The sequence below is a fragment of the Symphalangus syndactylus genome, chromosome 12 (genome assembly GCF_028878055.3).
Source record: "Symphalangus syndactylus isolate Jambi chromosome 12, NHGRI_mSymSyn1-v2.1_pri, whole genome shotgun sequence".
Taxonomy (NCBI): Eukaryota; Metazoa; Chordata; class Mammalia; order Primates; family Hylobatidae; genus Symphalangus; species Symphalangus syndactylus.
In genome coordinates, this window is record NC_072441.2 from 84,049,552 (window position 1) to 84,069,157 (window position 19,606).

Consider the following 19,606-nt stretch of genomic DNA (forward strand, 5'->3'; position numbering starts at 1 on the left):
CACTGTACTCCAGCCTAGGCAGGAGAGTAAGACCTTGTCTCAAGAAAAACACAAAAACAAAATGAAACCAAAGGCTGGGCATCATGGCTCACGTCTGTAATCCCAACACTCTGGGATGCCGAGCTGAGGCAAAAGGACTGCTTGAGGCAAGAGGACTTCAAGACCAGCCTGGGCAACAAAATGACACCCTGTCTTCACACAAAATAAAATAATTAGCTAGCCTTGGTGGCATGCACCTGTAGTCCAAGCTACTTGGAAGGCTGAAGTGGAAGGATCACCCAGGAATTTGAGGTTGCAGTGACCTATGATTGTGCCCATGCACTCCAGCCAGGATGACAGAGTGAGAACCTGTCTCTAAAAAAAAAAAAAAAAAAAACGGCCAGGCACGGTGGCTCACGCTTCTAATCCCAGCACTTTGGGAGGCCGAGGCAGGTGGATCACGAGGTCAGGAGATCAAGACCATGGTGAAACCCCGTCTCTACTAAAAATACAAAAAAATTAGCCGGGCGTGGTGGCGAGCGGCTGTAGTCCCAGCTACTCGGACAGGCTGAGGCAGGAGAATGGCATGAACCCGGGAGGCGGAGCTTGCAGTGAGCCGAGATTGCGCCACTGCACTCCAGCCTGGGCGACAGAGCGAGACTCTGTCTCAAAACAAACAAACAAACAAACAAAAAACATAAGTAAATATCTAAATAAAAAAGAAGGCTGGGGGCAATGGCACACGTCTATAATCCCAGCACTTAGGGAGGCCGAGGCAGATAGATCACCTGAGGTCAGTAGTTCGAGACAAGCCTGGCCAACATGGTGAAACCCCGACTCTATTAAATACAAAAATCAGCTGGGCATGGTGGCTGGGGCCTGTAATCCCAGCTACAAGGGAGGCTGAGGCAGGAGAATTGCTTGAACCGAGGAGGCAGAAGTTGCAGTCAGCCGAGATCACGCCATTGCACTCCAGCCTGGGGGTCAAGAGCGAAACTCTATCTCAATCAATCAATAAGTAAAAAGAGTTGAGAAAAAGTATATAGGCCGGACCTGTGTGGCAAGAGCGAAACTCCGTCTCAATAAATAAATAAATAAATAAATACACACATACATACACACATACATGCATACATACAAACAAACACAAAATTGAGAAAAAGTATATAAGCTGGGCACGGTGGCTTATGCCTGTAATCCTAGCCTCTGGGAAGCCAAAACTGGTGGATCACTTCAGGTCAGAAGTTCAAGACCAGCCTGACCAACATGGTGAAACCCTATCTACTCAAAATACAAAAAGTTAGCTGAGCATGGTGGGCACGCCTGTAATCTCAGCTACTTGGGAGGCTGAGGCAGGAGAATCACTTGAACTCAGGAGGCGGAAGCTGCAGTGAGCCAAGATAGTGCCACTATACTCCTGCACTCCAGCCTGGGTGACAGTGCAAGATTACGTCTGACCAAAAAACAAAACAAAACAAAAACCCATGGCCGGGCGCGGTGGCTCACGCTTGTAATCCCAGCACTTTGGGAGGCCGAGGCGGGCGGATCACGAGGTCAGGAGATCGAGACCACGGTGAAACCCCGTCTCTACTAAAAATACAAAAAATTAGCCGGGCGTGGTGGCGGGCGCCTGTAGTCCCAGCTACTCGGAGAGGCTGAGGCAGGAGAATGGCGTGAACCTGGGAGGCGGAGCTTGCAGTGAGCCGAGATCGCGCCACCGCACTCCAGCCTGGGTGACAGAGCGAGACTCCGTCTCAAAAAAAAAAAAAAAAAAAAAAAACAAAAAACAAAACAAAAACCCAAAGCATGTAAGTGGAATACTGCATATCATTTCTAGAAAGTTCAAGAAAGAGAATTATTACAGGGAAACATGGATTTGTGGGATCTTTTAAGAGGATGAAGATACTCCAGAGGAATGTAATAAATGAATCAATGTCCCTGAAAAGGCAACAGGGGAATTAATGTAGTGTATAAGTAGGAGAAATTAACTTTAAATAAAAGAAGGTTCTTCTTTTCTTTGAGAATAACAAGAGAAAAGAACAGGTATGTATTGGTGAGGTGCCGGAATAGCGCATGCAGGAAACACTCACTTTAATGATGTTGTCAGGAGCTCTGTTCATGTTGAGGTTCTTGATTCTCACTGTCAGTTGGCGGGCAGTCTTGCAGGTTAGAAGGTACTTGCTGATTAGAGGGTTAAGAAACTCAGTCCCTTCAAAATGCTTCAGTCCTAAAGCTAACAAACTGAGAAAGGAGCAATAACACTAAATCTCACTTCACAGTCCTTCCTTCTAAAGGGCCTCCCCAGACTAACACATTTTACAATCTACTTTTTCTTATTTGTTCTTAAGACAAGGCCTCACTCTGTCACCTGGGCTGGAGTGCGGTGGCGCGATCGCAGCCCACTGCAGCCGCTACTTCCTAAACTGAAGCGATTCTCCAGCCTCAGCCTCCCAAAGTGCTGAGATTACAGGCATGAGCCCATGGCGTGTGGCCCAATCTACTTTTTCATTTTTTTCAGACAGGGTCTTGCTCTGTTGTCCATGCTGGAGAGCAATGGCATGATTACAGTGCACTGCAGCCTTGAATGCCTGGGTTCAATCGATTCCTGCACTTCAGCCTCCCGAGTATCTGTGGCCATAAGCGTTTGCTACCATGCCTAGCTAATGTTTTATGTCATTATTTGTAGAGACCAGTTCTCACTTTGTTGCCTAGGCTGATCTTGAACTCCTGGCCTCAAGTGATCCTCCTGCCTCGGCCTCCCAAAGTGCCGTCATTACAGGTGTGAGCCACCATGGCTGGCCAATCTACTTTTTCTACAACTAATTCTTGTACAAGTTGGTGACTACTCAGTAGAAAATTTCAGGTATTTAGTGAGTAGTGATTAAGTATTATGAATAAGAATCAAATAGTTCACAATTAAGTAGGAGCAAGAGAAACTAGTCATAAATCATTAATAAATGTCAGATCATGATAAGCCGTATATTAACAATACAAAGGAAGTTCAGAGAGAATACACGGGAAGGAGAATGATTCTAATAAAACAAATATAAAATGAATAATAGGTACCCTGTCAGACAAATTAAACTGGCACCAACACTATCCTCTAACATAACATATATAATCATGGTTACATATATACATATTTGCTGATAACAGTGTGGCAATACACACAAAGGGCCATAAAAATGTTCATAATCTAGCTAGGTGTGGTGGCTCATGCCTGTAATCCCAGCACTTTGGGAGGCCAGGAGTAGGAGGATCATTTGAGGTCAGGAGTTCGAGAGCAGTCTGGGCAACATAGAGAGACCCTCACCTGTACAAAAAAAATTAGCCACGTATGGTGGCACACGCCTGTGGTCCCAGCTACTCCATGGAGGCTGAGGCAGGAGGATCACTTGATCCCAGGAGTTCAAGGCTGCAGTGAGCTGTGATTGCAACACTGCACTCCAGCCTGGGTAACAGAGTAAGATACTGTCTCTAAATAAATAACAACATTATAAAAGCAAACCTCCTGCCTTGGCCTTTCAAAGTGCTGGGATTACAGGTGGGAGCCGCCATATCCAGTCTAAAACATTTTAAAAATGTGTGTGACATCCCCCAAAAAGCAGTATTTGGCACTGCTAGAACAAGCACGTTCTAGAGGACTCTGCTCATCTATACTGCTTTTCCTTTTGTGTCCGTGTCTTATTATACAAGTCTTACTTCCCCTAAACTCCTCAAAGGAACTACGTCTTCTCCTTGGGATATTTGATCCCCCAGAGTAAACACTTACTTGTCCTCAGCCTTGGTGAAGAGGATCTTATCCTGGGGATTCTTTGCCTTCAGGGAACACACTGGAAGTAACTCTGGATACATGAAAACCTTGCTTGTGGCCAGGATCCAAGCCACTTGCTTTGGCAAACAGGGAAATTCATTGGCTATAAGAACATAAATCTCTGATAAATCAACTTCTAGGAAAAAAGAGGGCTTCAAAAAGCCTGTGAATGCATTTTTGCATTTAGGTACAGCTGTCCTTATCTAACTTGATTCCTTCCCATCTGCCTACCATTCCCCAAAGAGTTTCCACAGTCTTTCTTCAACTAACATTACGTCTAAAGGGAGTCCCATTCACTGGCAATAAAAGTTGACTTTTTTTTTTTAGATGAAGTCTGGCTCTGTCGCCCAGACTGGAGTGAGTGGCGCAATCTTGGCTCACTGAAAGCTCCGCCTCCCAGGTTCAGGCCATTCTCCTGCCTCAGCCTCCCGAGTAGCTGGGACTACAGGCGCCCGCCACCATGCCCAGCTGATTTTCTGTATTTTTAGTAGAGATGGGGTTTCACTGTAGACAGGATGGTCTTGATCTCCTCACCTTGTGATCCGACCACCTCGGCCTCCTAAAGTGCTGGATTACAGCCGTAAGCCATGGCGTCCGGCCTCTCTTACTCTTTCTTACGTGTAACATTTTATTCACTAAGTAAAACAAACACTTAAAAAGTACCTAGTAACACCTGTCACATGGTGTATGCTCAAAAATGTTTTACCTCCTTTCCCCTTTAAATCTTTGAAGGATAATAGATCTTCAACAATGCTTTTTTCTTCCAGGATAAGATTCCAGGCCAGGCGTGCTGGCTGACGCCTGTAATCCCAGCACTTTGGGAGGCCAAGGCAGGTGGATCACCTGAGGTCAGGAGTTCAAGACCAGCCTGGCCAACATAGTGAAACCCCGTCTCTACTAAAAATGCAAAAATTAGCCAGGCATGGTGGCACGCACCTGTAATTCCAGCTACTTGGGAGGCTGAGGCAGGAGAATTGTTTGAACCTGGGAGGCGGAGATTGCAGTGAGCCGAGATCACCCCACTGCACTCCAGCCTGGGTGACAGAGCGAGACTCCATCTTAAAAAAAAAGAAAAAAGATTCCAACTTCTTGAATCTCCCTCACAAATCTGGTATTCCAAATTTTACTTTTATTTGATTCTTTCTTAACTTTCATTAAGTTCTCCCAGATTCCTCCTGAGGCTGGGAACAAAAGAACCATAAAAGGAATGAGACAATTCAGTCTCATTCATTTCTGTCTCCCTCTCTCAGCCTCTCAATTTCAGGCACCTCTGCATTTCTAGAGACAAAACTACTATATCCCTATTTCTCCTTCCATAAGTGTCATTTTTATATCCCCAGAAGAAAAACACAGGACACTAGATGTGTAAGATAATCCTATAATTTAGTATTAAATCACGTTTTCATTACCATTTCATATCATTTAATATAGCTATTAAAGTAGCTTGGGATCTGTGTCTATGATATAGTACAATTAAATTCAACTATATTCAATTTAATGATAAGACTCGGGGATTTAAAATAGAATCCAAAGACAAACCCAAATCCATAACAAACCACAACTAATTTGCTAAATCAGCAAACAAATCAGAAGCAAATATTTGGCTTAAGTAAATAGCAAATATTTTCTCAAAAAATACTAAACCAATGCAAGGTAGAATCTAAACCGGCAAATTTCTTTAAAATACTGAACATGGCAAATGTACAATCTCTAACTTAGGCCTAACTCACAAGTCAACATTTCATTCAGAATGGAGATATCACCTATGCTACAATCATTATGGTAAATAAAGTTAGTTGATCTTAATGAAGAGAGTAAAAAGCTAAACATGACCAAACTTTACCACCTGACTTTCATCTTTACCAGGCCCCAGTTTATCTTGATCTGACTCCTAATACTTACCCCTGATATTGCTGTAGTCCAATTCTTAGCACTGAGCCTCAGATCCCTACCTCCCATATTCCTATACTGTCTACTGCCTCCACGCTTTACCCAGGCCCAGAGATTATCATGTAATTCTAAAACTTGGATAACGAGTACAAAGGAAGGATAAAAGAGAGAAGGAAGAAATTACAAATGTCCTGTGTCCTCCATTCCTAGGCAAGTATCCTAGGAAGTTATCTATGGGATAAGATTCTCACCACCTCTCACCGCAAGTAAAAACTTAAAGCTGACACATCTGTCTCCTACCAGTCTTCTTGACAGTTTTATGAGGGCTGCAGTCAATGCTGACATGTGTGCTGAAGTCTTCAATAAGCTGCACAGCTCCCATCAAGTTACAGGGTTGGAACAGGGTCTGAAACTTGGGGTTGTACTGATGGTGAAGGGCGATGGAGCTTTGAGCAAAGGTTCCCAGCTCTTTCTGGGAAAACAGGACACAAGGAAGATCTAAGACAATTCCAGACAATTAATACCAGTAGCCTTCAGAATCTAAATGAGAAGCTGACCTTCCTACTACAGGATAAAAGGTAAAAATCATCATAAAGTCTTTCACAGTAGACTACTGTTAAGATTATGCATGAGTTCTCAGATATTCAGGGATTATATTCTTGTTTTATTTTTAAACTGTTTCTCACTAAGGAATACATAGTCTAGCTCCCGAGCTAGAATTAAGAGTCTCAAGAATGGGGACTATTACTTTAATTTAATTAATTAATTTATTTTGAGACATGGTCTCACTCTGCCACTCAGGCTGGAGTGCAGTGGCATATCTCAGCTCAGTGCAAACTTCTCCTCCCAGGCTCAAGCCATTTTCCCACCGCTGCCTCTGCGAAGCTGGGACTATAGGCATACACCTCCAAACCTAGGTAATTTTTGTATTTTTTGTAGAGACAGGGTTTTGCCATCTTGGCCAGGCTGATCTCAAACTCCTGGGCTTGCAATCTGCCTGCCTTGGCCTCTCATACTGCTGGGATTACAGGGATGAGCCACCTCACCCGACCAGGACCATTACTTTTAAAACTGTTTTGTCTTTTGGTCTCAGAATAATGCCTACAACCAAGTACTCCTCATCCTCCTCTGAATACAGTAAGGGATGAAGACATCCTGTTGATCACCAAGGAAGTTTTAGAATACTAGCAAATGTACTCTTCAAACTCCAAAGAAGACTTACTGAAGAAGCTGAGAGTATTATCATTACCTGTCCAAAAGTTTGAGGCAATATTTATGAGGTAAAATTTGGTTTTGTTTTTGTGAGACAGGTTCTCACTCTGTCACCCAGGCTGGAGTGATATGTAAGCATAGCTCCCTACAGTCTCAACGTCCCAGGCTCAAGTGATCCTCCTACCTCAGTCTCCCAAGTTGCTGGGACTACAGGCACTTGGCACCATCCCCAGCTAATTTTTTTTTTTTAATTTTTTTGGTAGGGATGGGGTCTTACTATGTTGCCCAGGCTGGTCTCAAACTCCTGGGCTCAAGCAATCCTCCCACCTTGACCTACCAAAGTGCTGGGACTACAGGCATGAGCCACCACATCTGGCCAAAATTTCAAATTTAAAAGCTCAAAATACCTCAAAACGTCATGAGCAAAACTAGCTCTATGCATAAAACACTAATATTGAGCTTCATGAATGGATAATGAATTCAACATCTACATGTATATTTACTTTATTATTTAAATTAAAAAAAAAAAAAAAAAAAAAAAAACAGACCGGGTCTTACTATGTTGCCCAGGCTGTTCTTGAACCACTGGGCTCAAGTGATCCTATCACCTCAGCATCCCAAAGTGCTGGAATTACAGGTGTGAGCCACTATGTGCAGCCTCAACATCTATGAAATGAATAGCGGTACCAAAAACCTAAGAAGTCAGGGTGAGTCTAAAGATGAAGAGGAGGACCCAATAAAAATATCGGAAGGACAGACCAGGCACAGTGGCTTATGGCTGTAATTCCAGTACTTTGGGAGGTGGAGGTGGGCAGATCACTTCAAGTCAGGAGTTTGAGACCAGCCTGGCCAACATGGCAAAACCCTGTCTCTACTAAAAATACAAAAAAAATTACCCATGGTGGTGCCCGCCTGTAGTCCCAGCTACCTGGGAGGCTGAGGCAGGAGAATCACTTGAACCCGGGAGGCAGGGGTTGCAGTGAACTGAAATTGTGCCACTGCACTCCATCCTGGGTGAAAGAGCAAGACCCTGTCTCAAAAAAGAAAAGAAAAAATTGAATACACTCTTTGTACTTTCATGTGATCAGTGGCTTATGTTCACTCAGCAAACACAGGAAGCCATAGCAATAAAAAATACCCGAGAGAATAACTGTGAGAAATAACCTGCCAAGCTAATTTTATATTCTAGTCTATATAGAATTACGGCAATTTGGAAACTTACAAGACATATCCTGGTGCTACTGGCCTCTGGATTGAGATTGGGGTTGCAGGTGGCAAGAAGGTGGATTTGCGTCAAGAGCTGAACATGCTGGGGAGAGAAAGAAAATAATGCAGTGATATGTTATGACACTGCCATTTCAGGAGCCCAGAGATATTTTTTTTTCCCCTGGAGACAGGGTCTTGCTCTGTCACACAGCTTGGAGTGCAGTCGTGCAACCATGACTCAATGCCCTCTCAACCTCCTGTACTCAAGCAATCTTCCCTCCTCAGCCTCCCAAGCAGCTGTGACCACAATGCCTGGCTATTTATTATTATTATTATTATTTTTAGACAGAGTCTCGCACTGACTTCTGGGCTGGAGTGCAATGGCGTGATCTCGGCTCACTGTAACCTCTGCCTCCCAGGTTCAAGTGATTCTCTTGCCTCAGCCTCCCGAGTAGCTGGGATTACAGGTGCCCGCCACCACACCCAGCTAATTTTTTTAGTAGAGACGGGGTTTCACCAGGTTGGCCAGGCTTGCTTCGAACTCCTGACCTCATGATTCACCTGCCTTGGCCTCCCAAAGTGCTGGGATTACAGGTGTGAGCCACTGTGCCCGGCCTTATTTTTATTTTTTGTAGAGACAGAGTCTCACTATGTTGTCCAGGCTGCTTTTGAACTCTCCGGCTCAAGCAATCCTCCCACCTCAGCCTCCCAAAGTGCTGGGATTACAGGTGCGATCCACTGCACTCAGCCACCAGAGACATTAACTAAGATGTTTGCAACTTTATGACACAAATTTTGCTTTCTGGAAAGAGTATGAGAACAACATAGGATCTTGGCATAAATTTCTCAGACATGTTCCCTTGAACAAAATGACAGAACCAGAGGAAGTTTAACCTCAAAATAGAGGAGGAACTGAGATTAGAAAAGAAAAAGGCCGGGCACAGTGACTCACACGTGTAATCCCAGCACTCTGGGAGGCCGAGGCGGGTGGATCACGAGGTCAGGAGATCGAGACCATCCTGGCTAACACAGTGAAACCCTATCTCTACTAAAAATACAAAAAATTAGCTGGGTGTGGTGGTGGGTCCCTGTAGTCACAGATACTTGAGAAGCTGACGCAGGAGAATGGCGTGAACCCGGGAGGCAGAACTTGCAGTGAGCTGAGATGGAGCCACTGCACTCCAGCCTGAGTGACAGAGCGAGACTCCGTCTCAAAAAAAAGAAAAAAGGAAAAGGAAAAAAAAACTACTTGTCACAGTGAAGGTTAAATTTCAGAATAGATTACTGAGGACCCTTTGAAATCTGTAATTCCGAATACCATTAGGGTCCTTATGTGCTCTCTTCCCTGAGCCACAGGACATGAACATGATGACTTCTCAAGCTCCTAACTGATGTGAAGATACTACGGTTTTAATACGTAGTGAGGTAACTATCTCTGACATTTACAAAGCTGTTAATTTTAGATTATACCAAAGCCTCAGAGTTAGACCTTGGTATAATTCAATATTAACATGACCAAGGAAAGTGTTACCTGCTGCATCTGCTGCTGGAGTCTCTTCCTCTGTGCTGGGTCCAGAATCAGGGTCTGATGAACTTCCTTACACTGGGGTTTAACCTTCTCTACCTCCTTCTGCTGTTTGGCTGAAGATTTCTTCCTCTTCAGCTGTTCAAATAGTTCCTTCGCTATCTGATGTTGTTCATTTAGTAGGTTGGCCAGTAGTTCCTCAAACCTATCCCAAACAGGGGGATGACTGAATTTGAGTGTTTTCCTAGGTCCACAACACATCCAATTCTTTCCAAGGATGAGCAAAGGGCCTGAACAATTTTCATTCCCTACTAATCCTCCCTTTTCACTTTAGCCAACAGTCAAACTCCCAGCCTTATACAAATCTTTTCCCAAAGTAGTTAGCATGCATCAAGTATGATTCTGTATTACACCCCATCCCATTCCTCTATAATTCCTCTTCCAAATAATATACAAATGAAGAAAAAATTTAACAAAAATCTAGGGACAGAGAAATATATGGGTAAGAAAGCAGCCAAGGAGCCGGTGGGAACTCATCATTCTCACTTCTTCTCTCATTACTTGTTACTCCCTGGGATGTTACTCCCATCCCAGGTCCAGCTTGTCCCACTATCCTATCCACTCAGGCTGCACTGCCTTGCTTTCTTAACAAGTCAAAGACTTTCTAGCATGAAGCAGGAAAAGGATATACCAAAATAACTGAAGTACACGGTAGTTCAAATGAACAGAACTGAGAAGTTAGTTCAAATATTATCCATGAAGGCTATCTTCTTCTACCCCTTTAAATTCCTCTTCCAAGGTTCCTAACCCTAACTTCCCACCCATACCCTCCTGAAAGATTGTTTGTAGGGCTGAAGCAAAAATTCCAATACCTAACATGTCAGTTCTATGTATGATTACTATACCTTTTCTATGTTTACATAGAAAGAAATAAAGGGAGAATAATATACCTAAGTGATTAAGCATATGCTGATACCCTATGCAACAGGATAAGATCTGCTGAAGTAGCTATAACAAGCAGGTTATCATATTTCAAGGAACACCCTATATTACAGCAATAGCTAAATGGTAACGTTTTTCAATAGTTTTTGCAGATAAAGATTACGTTTGAATGTTTTCTTTTAGAGTATTTACTGTGGGTTTGGGTAGCACAGAGTAAAAACCTGAAGACTGTGCGACTGTCTATACAATCTTCACTGAGAACTGAAAATTTGAACATCCGCGCTACCACCACTGAAGGAACAGAAGAGAAGAAGCATAAAAAAGGAGAAAATGGAAACATAGCCTGCACTTAGTTTTAACAAGTATTATTTGGATAACTGATAAGGGAAGCCCCAGAGTTTTTGTTTTGACTGTCTTTTTCTCCTCTCTCTTTCTTAGTGTGTTTTAAGATGGTTTTATTCTCTACGGACTTATAGAATCCAGGATTTTTATTTAGTCAAAGATTAAAACAGGTTTGTATTTGCAATCGAAAGAGAAGCAGCAGCTGCCCAAGTACAGTCATGTGCCACATAATGTTTCAGTCAATAACGAACCACATATTCAGAGGTAGCTCCATAAAATTACTGTACCAGTCAATAACGAACCACATATTCAGAGGTGGCTCCATAAAATTACTGTACCTTTTCTATGTTTACATACATGTGTACTTACCATTGTGTTACAACTGCCTACAGTATTCAGTACAGTACAGTAACACACTGTACAGGTTTGTAGCCTGGGAGCAATAGGTATGCAGTAGGCTAAACCATTTAGGTTTACGTAAGTACATTTTACGATGTTTACACAATGATGAATCGTTTAATGATAGATTTCACAAAGGGTATGACCATGAGATGATATATGACTATATTCCATTGAATACCAGAAGGTAACCGGATTCTAACAGGAATTTTAAATTAGTTCTATATTTTCCAAATTTTAAGAAGTTATAAAGAGTTGATCAGGAAAACCAAAATGTTTATTAATCAAATCCCATTATACGTTCCCAGGATGAATGGTTCCATTCTGCTATACCAGAATTTTGTTCTATGAACTATAAATTAAAATAATGGGTCAAATACTGACTTAGCAATCTTGAGATTTTTGTTGTAGTTGTATTGTGATATTTGTTGTAATGGAGAATGACTAGTAGTTCTAGCTTTTAAGACATTGGTTGGCATATCTTATCTTTTTTCACTAAATTGGAAAATCCTTAAAGGTCTAGCTTTCAGATGGAACCCAAGCTCTCTGCTTAATAATGCTGTTAAGTTCAAACACAGGACTAATTAGAGGGTCTATTCTCTTTGCTTTGTTCCACTTACGGCACAAAATGCATCCTGACCTCTCGCCATCCACCTAATGATTATATGCTGCTACAACAGAATGAAGTGCAGATGCAAATCCACCACAAAATGAGGAAAAAATTAAAGCCTCTACTTTCTGGATGCTGTAACACAAGTGCCAACTTCAGGCAAAAAGGTCAGCACCTGCCGGGCGTGGTGGCTCACGCTTGTAATCCCAGCACTTTGGGAGGCCGAGGCGGGTGGATCACGAGGTCAGGAGATCGAGACCACGGCGAAACCCCGTCTCTACTAAAAATACAAAACAATTAGCCGGGCATGGTGGCGGGCGCCTGTAGTCCCAGCTACTCGGAGAGGCTGAGGCAGAAGAATGGCGTGAACCCGGGAGGCGGAGCTTGCAGTGAGCTGAGATCGCGTCACTGCACTCCAGCCTGGGTGACAGAGCGAGACTCCGTCTCAAAGAAAAAAAAAAGGTCAGCACATATGTTTCAGACTCCTTACTGCAGGTGCTTCAGGGTTTGCTCCACTAATGCCTAGGTGACTAACAAATTTTCAGTCACATTTAGCAAATATTAATGGCACATAAAAAGAACAAAAGGGACAGACTGGATATTACAATATGGGGTAGTTTGTGTGGCTGGCCACATAAAGTCCTACATACCTCTCCAGCATCACTCACCTGGAGAAGTGGATATGGATGCCAGCTACTGTTTTTTCTCCCTTCCCAAACAGATACAGCTTGGCTTACAGCTGCACTGCCCCATAACAAGGAGACTTCACTTGACACCTAACTCCTGACAGGGCTCTGCATCCTTACATCAGTAACAGAAGCTGGTTGGGGATGAAAAATTTTTAACTGCAACTTCTGAAAACCTTTTCAGAAATAAACTTTTCCTCTATTCCAAATCTCAAGGTCTTCAACTAGCCTACCGTAGAGCTTGAGGGGTGTTAAAGTTAGGACGAGGCTCAGCCACACGCTCCTCCTCTTCTGGGCCATCATCTTCCATGTTGGAGAATCCCATCTCATCTTGGAACTGTGAGCAAAGGAAAGGGAGGGTTTTCCTAGGGAATGGGCTTTTGAATGTTGCTCCAGTGTTGGGAAGGAAAAGTGAAAACTATAAACAAGACTTTAATAATGCTGGCACCCAGAAAGAGCCTACATCAGAACCTTTCTCACTTCAGGACTCCCACAAACCCACATTTGGAATGACTATTATGCCAGGAAAGAAGTCGCTCAACCGGTCAACTTGTATGAGTAAGCACAGAGCTAGGGTAACTCAAAATGATCAATTTCTTAAACAGAAATATCTTTTCAGACAAATTTATGGAAAAGGTAATTATTTGTGTGCAAAATACTTTAAAACTAGTTGGCAATCTTTAAGGACACACCAAATGACAGCACGGGAAGCCATCAAAAGTTTTCAAGGGGGAAGATGTCCTGGCTCACACCTATAATTCCAGCACTTTGGGAAGTTGAGGCAGGAAGATTACTTGAGCCTATGAGTTCCAGAACATGGCGAGACCCTGTCTCTACAAAAAAATAAAATAATTAGCCAGGCCTGTAGGTGTGTGCCTGTAGTCCCAGCTACTCAAGAAGCTTAGATGAGAGAAGTGTTTGAGCCCAGGAGGTCGAGGCTGCTGTGAGCTGAGATTTCACCACTGTATTCTCCAGAGCCTGGGTGACAGAGCAAGACTTTGCCTCAAACAAAACAAAACAAAACAAAACAAAATAAGCTTCAAGGAAAATTTTAGTAAGAATAACCTACATGTGGACAATCAAGAGTTTAGCAGTTAGCAAATTTCCCTTGTCATTATATTCTTTCCCAGGTAGACTAAAAGGAGAATTGGTTCAGTCCCTCTTCTAGACGGAGCATCAGAGACCAAAGGACACATTTTGTTGGAGAACCAACTTACAATCCCATGTTCTCACTTGAGGATCATTACTCACAGTTTCAAACAGATCTTCCATCAGCTCATTTGCTTCCTTTTCTGCAAAAAAGCCAAACATTATGTTGTTGGTATAAATTAGATTCATTTTACAATAAGGAGGAATTCCATGTAGACAATGTATGATGTTTTCAACAAGGCATCTGACGAATTCTTCATATCTATCCTTATTCCTGAGACAGGGTCTCACTCTGTCACCCGGGCTGGAAGTCAGTGGCTTGATCTCGGCTCACTGCAATCTCTGCTTCCCAGGCTCAAGCGATCCTCCCACTTCAGCCCTCCAAGTAGCTGGGGCAACAGGAGTGTGCTGTCATGCCTGGCTAATTCTTCCATATTTTGTGGAGATGGGTTTTCCCCATGTCGCCCAAGCTGGTCTTGAACTCCTGAGCTCCAGTGATCCACCCACCTTGGCTTCCCAAAGTGCTGAGGTTACAGGCATGAGCCACCACGCCCAGCTATCCTTCATTCATTTATTCAAAAACATTTATTGAGTACTTACTATGTTTCAATCCCTGTTTTAGATGCTTGGGATATATGAGAGAAAGAGAGAGAGAGAGAGTTCTAATCTCATGAAGCTTAAATTCTAATAGGAAGAAGACAAGGAGCAAATGAGCAAATGTGAGCTACATGATTTTTTTTTTTTTTTTTGAGATGGAGTTTCACTCTTGTTGCCCAGGCTGGAGTGCAATGGCATGATTTCGGCTCACTGAAACCTCCGCCTCCCGGGCTCAAGCTATTCTCCTGCCTCAGCCTCCCAAGTAGCTGGGATTACAGGCATGCACCACCACGCCCAGCTAATTTTGTGTTTTTACTAGAGATAGGGTTTCTCCATGTTGGTCAGGCTGGTCTCAAACTCCTGACCTCAGGTGATCCGCCTGACTCAGCCTCCCAAAGTGCTGGGATTACAGGCATGAGCCACCACGCCCGGCCCAATGATTTTACAATTAGATGGCCTATCCAAACCCACACAATACTGAGTGGAATCAAGAGACAAGTCTCCCAGCCTGGGCAAAATGTCAACATATCTCTAAAAAAAAATTTATCTGGGCTTGGTCGCGCATGCCTATAGTCCCAGATACTTGAGAGGCTGAGGTGAGAGAATCTCTTGAGTCCAAGAAGCAGAGGTTGGCCGGGCGCGGTGGCTCACGCTTGTAATCCCAACACTTTGAGAGGCCGAGGCGGGTGGATCACGAGGTCAGGAGATCGAGACCATCCTGGTCAACATGGTGAAACCCTGTCTCTACTAAAAATACAAAAAATTAGCCAGGCGTGGTTGTGGGCACCTGTAGTTCCAGCTACTAGGGAGGCTGCGCCAGGAGAATGGCATGAACCCGGGAAGTGGAGCTTGCAGTGAGCCGAGATCACGCCACTGCACTCCAGCCTGGGCGACAGTGCAAGACTCCATCTCAAAATAAATAAATAAATAAATAAATAAATAAATAAATAAATAAATAAATAAATAAATAAATAAATGAAGCAGAGGTTGTAGTGAGCCGAGACTGTCCCACTGCATTCCAGCCTGGGCAACAGAGCAAGACACTGTCTCCAAAAAAAAAAAAAAAGAGAGAGAGACAGACACAAGTTTCCAACAGTATTTCATAGGACCCTATCTTTGCATCTGACCTATTCAAAAACTCCATCAGTGAATTAGAAGACCAAGAGAACATACTTAACAAATCTGTAGATGACGTAAAGCTCTAAAGCTGAAAGGGACTGCCAATCCAATTGATGGAAAATTCAAAATTATATTTTCTCAAATCAACTGGATGTAACACATAAGGATACATTTAAAGTTCTACATTGAGGATTTTTTTTTTTTTTTTTAAATAGAGCGAGGGACTTGCTATGTTGCCCAGGCTGGTCTCGAACTCCTGGGCTCCAGCGATCCTCCCACCTCATCCTCCCAAAGTGCTGGGATTACAGATGTGAGCCACCCCACCTGGCAAGATCTTGTATGTGTATTCAAGATATTACACAACTCATTAAGTCTCCAGATGAAAACCAGAATCTCTAAATATAGTTTGACAGTTTGACAATGCCCAATGACAGACTAAATGAGAAATTAGGAGGCAGCTTGATCTTTTTTTATTTCCTCAGAGATCTTTGTTCTGAGTTCTGACTCTTGTTCTACAAATTTTCAAAGTCGAAATGATTATCATGTTAATGGGTAAAAAGCTTCAAATCTTTGGATGTCTCATTTTTTTTTTAACTTTTATTCATTTGTTTTACCTTATGTGTTCCTCTACAATGGACATCTAGGAAGTTAACGACCATTCTAGCTATCTAGCATTCTGGTTCTTGACATCATGTAAAACGAGTGTTCTGATCTCTGACACACAAAGCTATTTAGAAGATAAAAAATAGACATTTTTTCAACAATCATTTTACTTTTGTCTCTACATCTACATACTCTACATGTTAGAGTTTTTGTTTCTGTTTTTTTTTTTTGAGAGTAGCTGGGATTACAGGCACCCGCCACAACACCTGGATAATTTTTTGTATTTTTAGTAGAGATAGGGTATCAGCATGTTGGCCAGGTTGGTCTCCAACTTCTGACCTCAGGTGATCCACCCGCCTCCGCCTCCCAAAGCGCAGGGATTACACGCATGAGCCACCGTGCCCAGCCGAGTACTTTGATTCTTAACGGAGAATTTAATCCACTGATATCTCAAAGGACAAACTATCCAATGGAATTCCTGGATAAAACACAGGCACACAGTGTCTCTTCCTCAGAGGAAAGAAATTTTTGTCAACAGAAGAATTTCGCTCTTCTGGGCATGGTGGCTCATACCTGTAATCCTAGCACTTTGGGAGGCCGAGCCTGGCGGATCACCTGAGGTCAGGAGTTCGAGACCAGCCCGGCCAACCTGGTGAAACACCGTCTCTACTAAAAATACAAAAATTAGCCTAGCGTGGTGGCTAATGCCTGTAATCCCAACCACTTGGGAGGCTGAGGCAGGAGAATCGCTTGAATCCGGGAGTCAGAGGTTGCAGTGAGCCGAGATTGTGCCATTGCACTCCAGCCTGGGCGACAAGAGCAAAACTCCATCTCAAAAACAAAAACAAAACTAATTTGCTCTAGCAGAAAAATAATTATTATTTCAGGAATTCCTTCAGGAATCCTATACCAGTACTGAAAGATCCTATATTGGAAAATGAAAATGCCCAAATTATTAAGTCCTGAGAGGAGAAGGGATCTTGCTTTGTCCATCACTGTATCTTAGTAACTGGAATAGTGTTTGGCACATAATAAGCATTAAATACATACATGGCAGTCTTGTTTCTGAACCAAAATGAGGTGGTTTAATGAAAGAGATGGGTTTGGCCGGGCGCGGTGGCTCACACCTGTAATCCCAGCACTTTGGGAGGCCGAGGCAGGTGGATCACTTGAGGTCAGGAGTACGAGAACAGCCTGGCTATGGCTAACGTGGTGAAACCCTGTCTCTACTAACAATACAAAAATTAGCCAGGTGTAGTGGTGCGTGCCTGTAAACTCAGCTGCTCAGGAGACTGAGGCAGGAGAATCACTTGAATCCAGGCGGCAGAGGCTACAGTGAGTCGAAATCCTGCCACTGCATTCCAAACTGGGCTACAGAGCAAGACTCCGTCTCAAAAAAAAAAAAAAAAAAAAAGTGAAATACTGATCAGCTTTAAAAAGAGAACTGTCATAACCACCCCAATTTAGTTCAGGCTTCCCTACCAAGGCAAAATTAACACAGTATGAAGGCTATTCCAGTTCATTTTGGAGAAAATCTTTGATTTGGTAAGCAGGTAAAAAGGGCTGGGCATGCTGGCTCACATGTGTAATCCCAGCAAATTGGGAGGCCAAGGCAGGAGGATGGCTTGAGGCCAGGAGTTCGAGACCAGATTGATCTACATAGCAAGACCTGGACCAGGTGCAGTGGCTCACTCCTGTAATCCCAGCACTTTGGAAGGCTGAGACAGGTGAAGAACTTGAGGTTAGGAGTTCGTGACCAGCCTGGCCAACGTGGGGAAACCCTGTCTCAACTAAAAATACAAAAATCAGCAGGGTGTGTTGGCACACGTCTGTAATCCCAGCTATTTGGGACGGTGAGGAAGGAGAATCACTTGAACCTGCGAGGCAGAGGTTGCAGTGAGGCAAGATTGTGCCACTGTACTCCAGCCTGGGCGACAAGAATGAAACTCTCTCTCAAAAACAAAAACAAAAAACCATAGCGAGACCTAATCTCAATTAAAAAAATAAAGAAATTGTATACACATACGTGCACATATATGCACACTACACACACATATCACATGTACGTTTTGAGAAAAATAACACCATGAACCTACTACTCGTTAAAAATTAGAGAAAATATTAAACTTTTCACAAATTTACATAGCATTCTTTTAAGGGGCCATGTCAATAGAGAGAAAGGACTATCAGACCATTTTTCCTAAAACTTCTCCATTATCTCACTGAATCCTATAATCTGTCCTATTAAAACACCTTTTTAAATTTCTTGCTCTTTTTTTTTTTTTTTGGTGAGACAGAGTGTTGCTCTGATGCCCAGGCTGGAGTGCAGTGGCGTGATCTCAGCTCACTGCAACTTCCCCCTCCCAGTTCAAGCAATTCTTGGTTCAAGCAATTCTCCTGCCTCAGTTTCCCAAGTAGCTGGGACTACGGGTGCACTCCAACACATGCGGCTAATTTTTTGTATTTTAGTAGAGACAGGGTTTCACCGTGTTGCCCAGGCTGGTTTCGAACTTCTGAGTTCTGACAATCTGTCCACCTCGTCCTCCCAAAGTGCTAGGATTACAGGCGTGAGCCACCCCACCTGACCAATTTCTTGTTCTTTTAAAAGTACAGTAATTATTTTTAAGTTCTAGTACTAAATTAATGGGTAGTCTGTCAAATAGCTACTGGATTTTATATCAGGAGGGCTTTCTACATGTATGTATACCCAAAAATGACATTAAGACCTTTTTACATAAACTCACTGTAGAAATATATCCCCAAACAAGGTAAGGAATATAAATGATGCTTACCTTCTTTTCAAACCAACAGTTCCTTTATACAAAAACAGCAGATGATACAAAACATATTTTTTAAAGTACAAAGTTCCATACAGAATAAAGTAAACACTTTATGGTTATTCCTAAGAGTAAGTAGTGACGAAAAGTCTTTGCAATTGGGTAATAAAACTTCAACTTCTAGGAATATGTTTCCCTCTTCCTTGTCCTTTTGAAAGCTGCCACCATCATACAATTCACAGCATCTCTTCAACCACAGAAAATTAGCGTCTCTTCAAGCACAGAGACCATATATTATTTATCTTTGTGTCTCCTGCATAGGATTAACTCAGTGTTTGTTATAACTAAGTTAAACTCCAAGACAGGAGCTTCAAATCACCTCAGGCCCAATCCAAAACTGAAAAAAAGACGCTTCTCAGAGTTTGACAACAAAAAGATACTGACAAAGAACAAAGCCATAGATACTTGTGCGACATTAGCTTCCCTTTTTACCAAATACAGAGTCATTTACTAACACTGCAGAAATAAGTTTGCAGGCCGGGCGCGGTGGCTCAAACCTGTAATCCCAGCACTTTGGGAGGCCGAGGCGGGCGGATCACGAGGTCAGGAGATCGAGACCATACTGGCTAACACGGTGAAACCCCGTCTCTACTAAAAATACAAAAAATTAGCCGGGCGTGTTGGCGGGCGCCTGTAGTCCCAGCTACTCAGGAGGCTGAGGCAGGAGAATGGCGTGAACCCGGGAGGCAGAGCTTG

General features: G+C 43.0%; 1 protein-coding gene across 1 annotated transcript in view; it reads right to left on the reverse strand.

The window, feature by feature from the left end:
• YY1AP1 (YY1 associated protein 1) overlaps window positions 1-19,606 on the reverse strand; it is a 44,844-nt gene that overhangs the window by 21,726 nt on the left and 3,512 nt on the right. Inside the window, 7 exon segments of the mRNA XM_063626745.1 lie at window positions 2,070-2,220; window positions 3,752-3,896; window positions 5,984-6,155; window positions 8,118-8,204; window positions 9,633-9,831; window positions 12,839-12,942; window positions 13,857-13,897. Of these exon segments, the coding sequence (XP_063482815.1) occupies window positions 2,070-2,220; window positions 3,752-3,896; window positions 5,984-6,155; window positions 8,118-8,204; window positions 9,633-9,831; window positions 12,839-12,942; window positions 13,857-13,897 (899 nt within the window).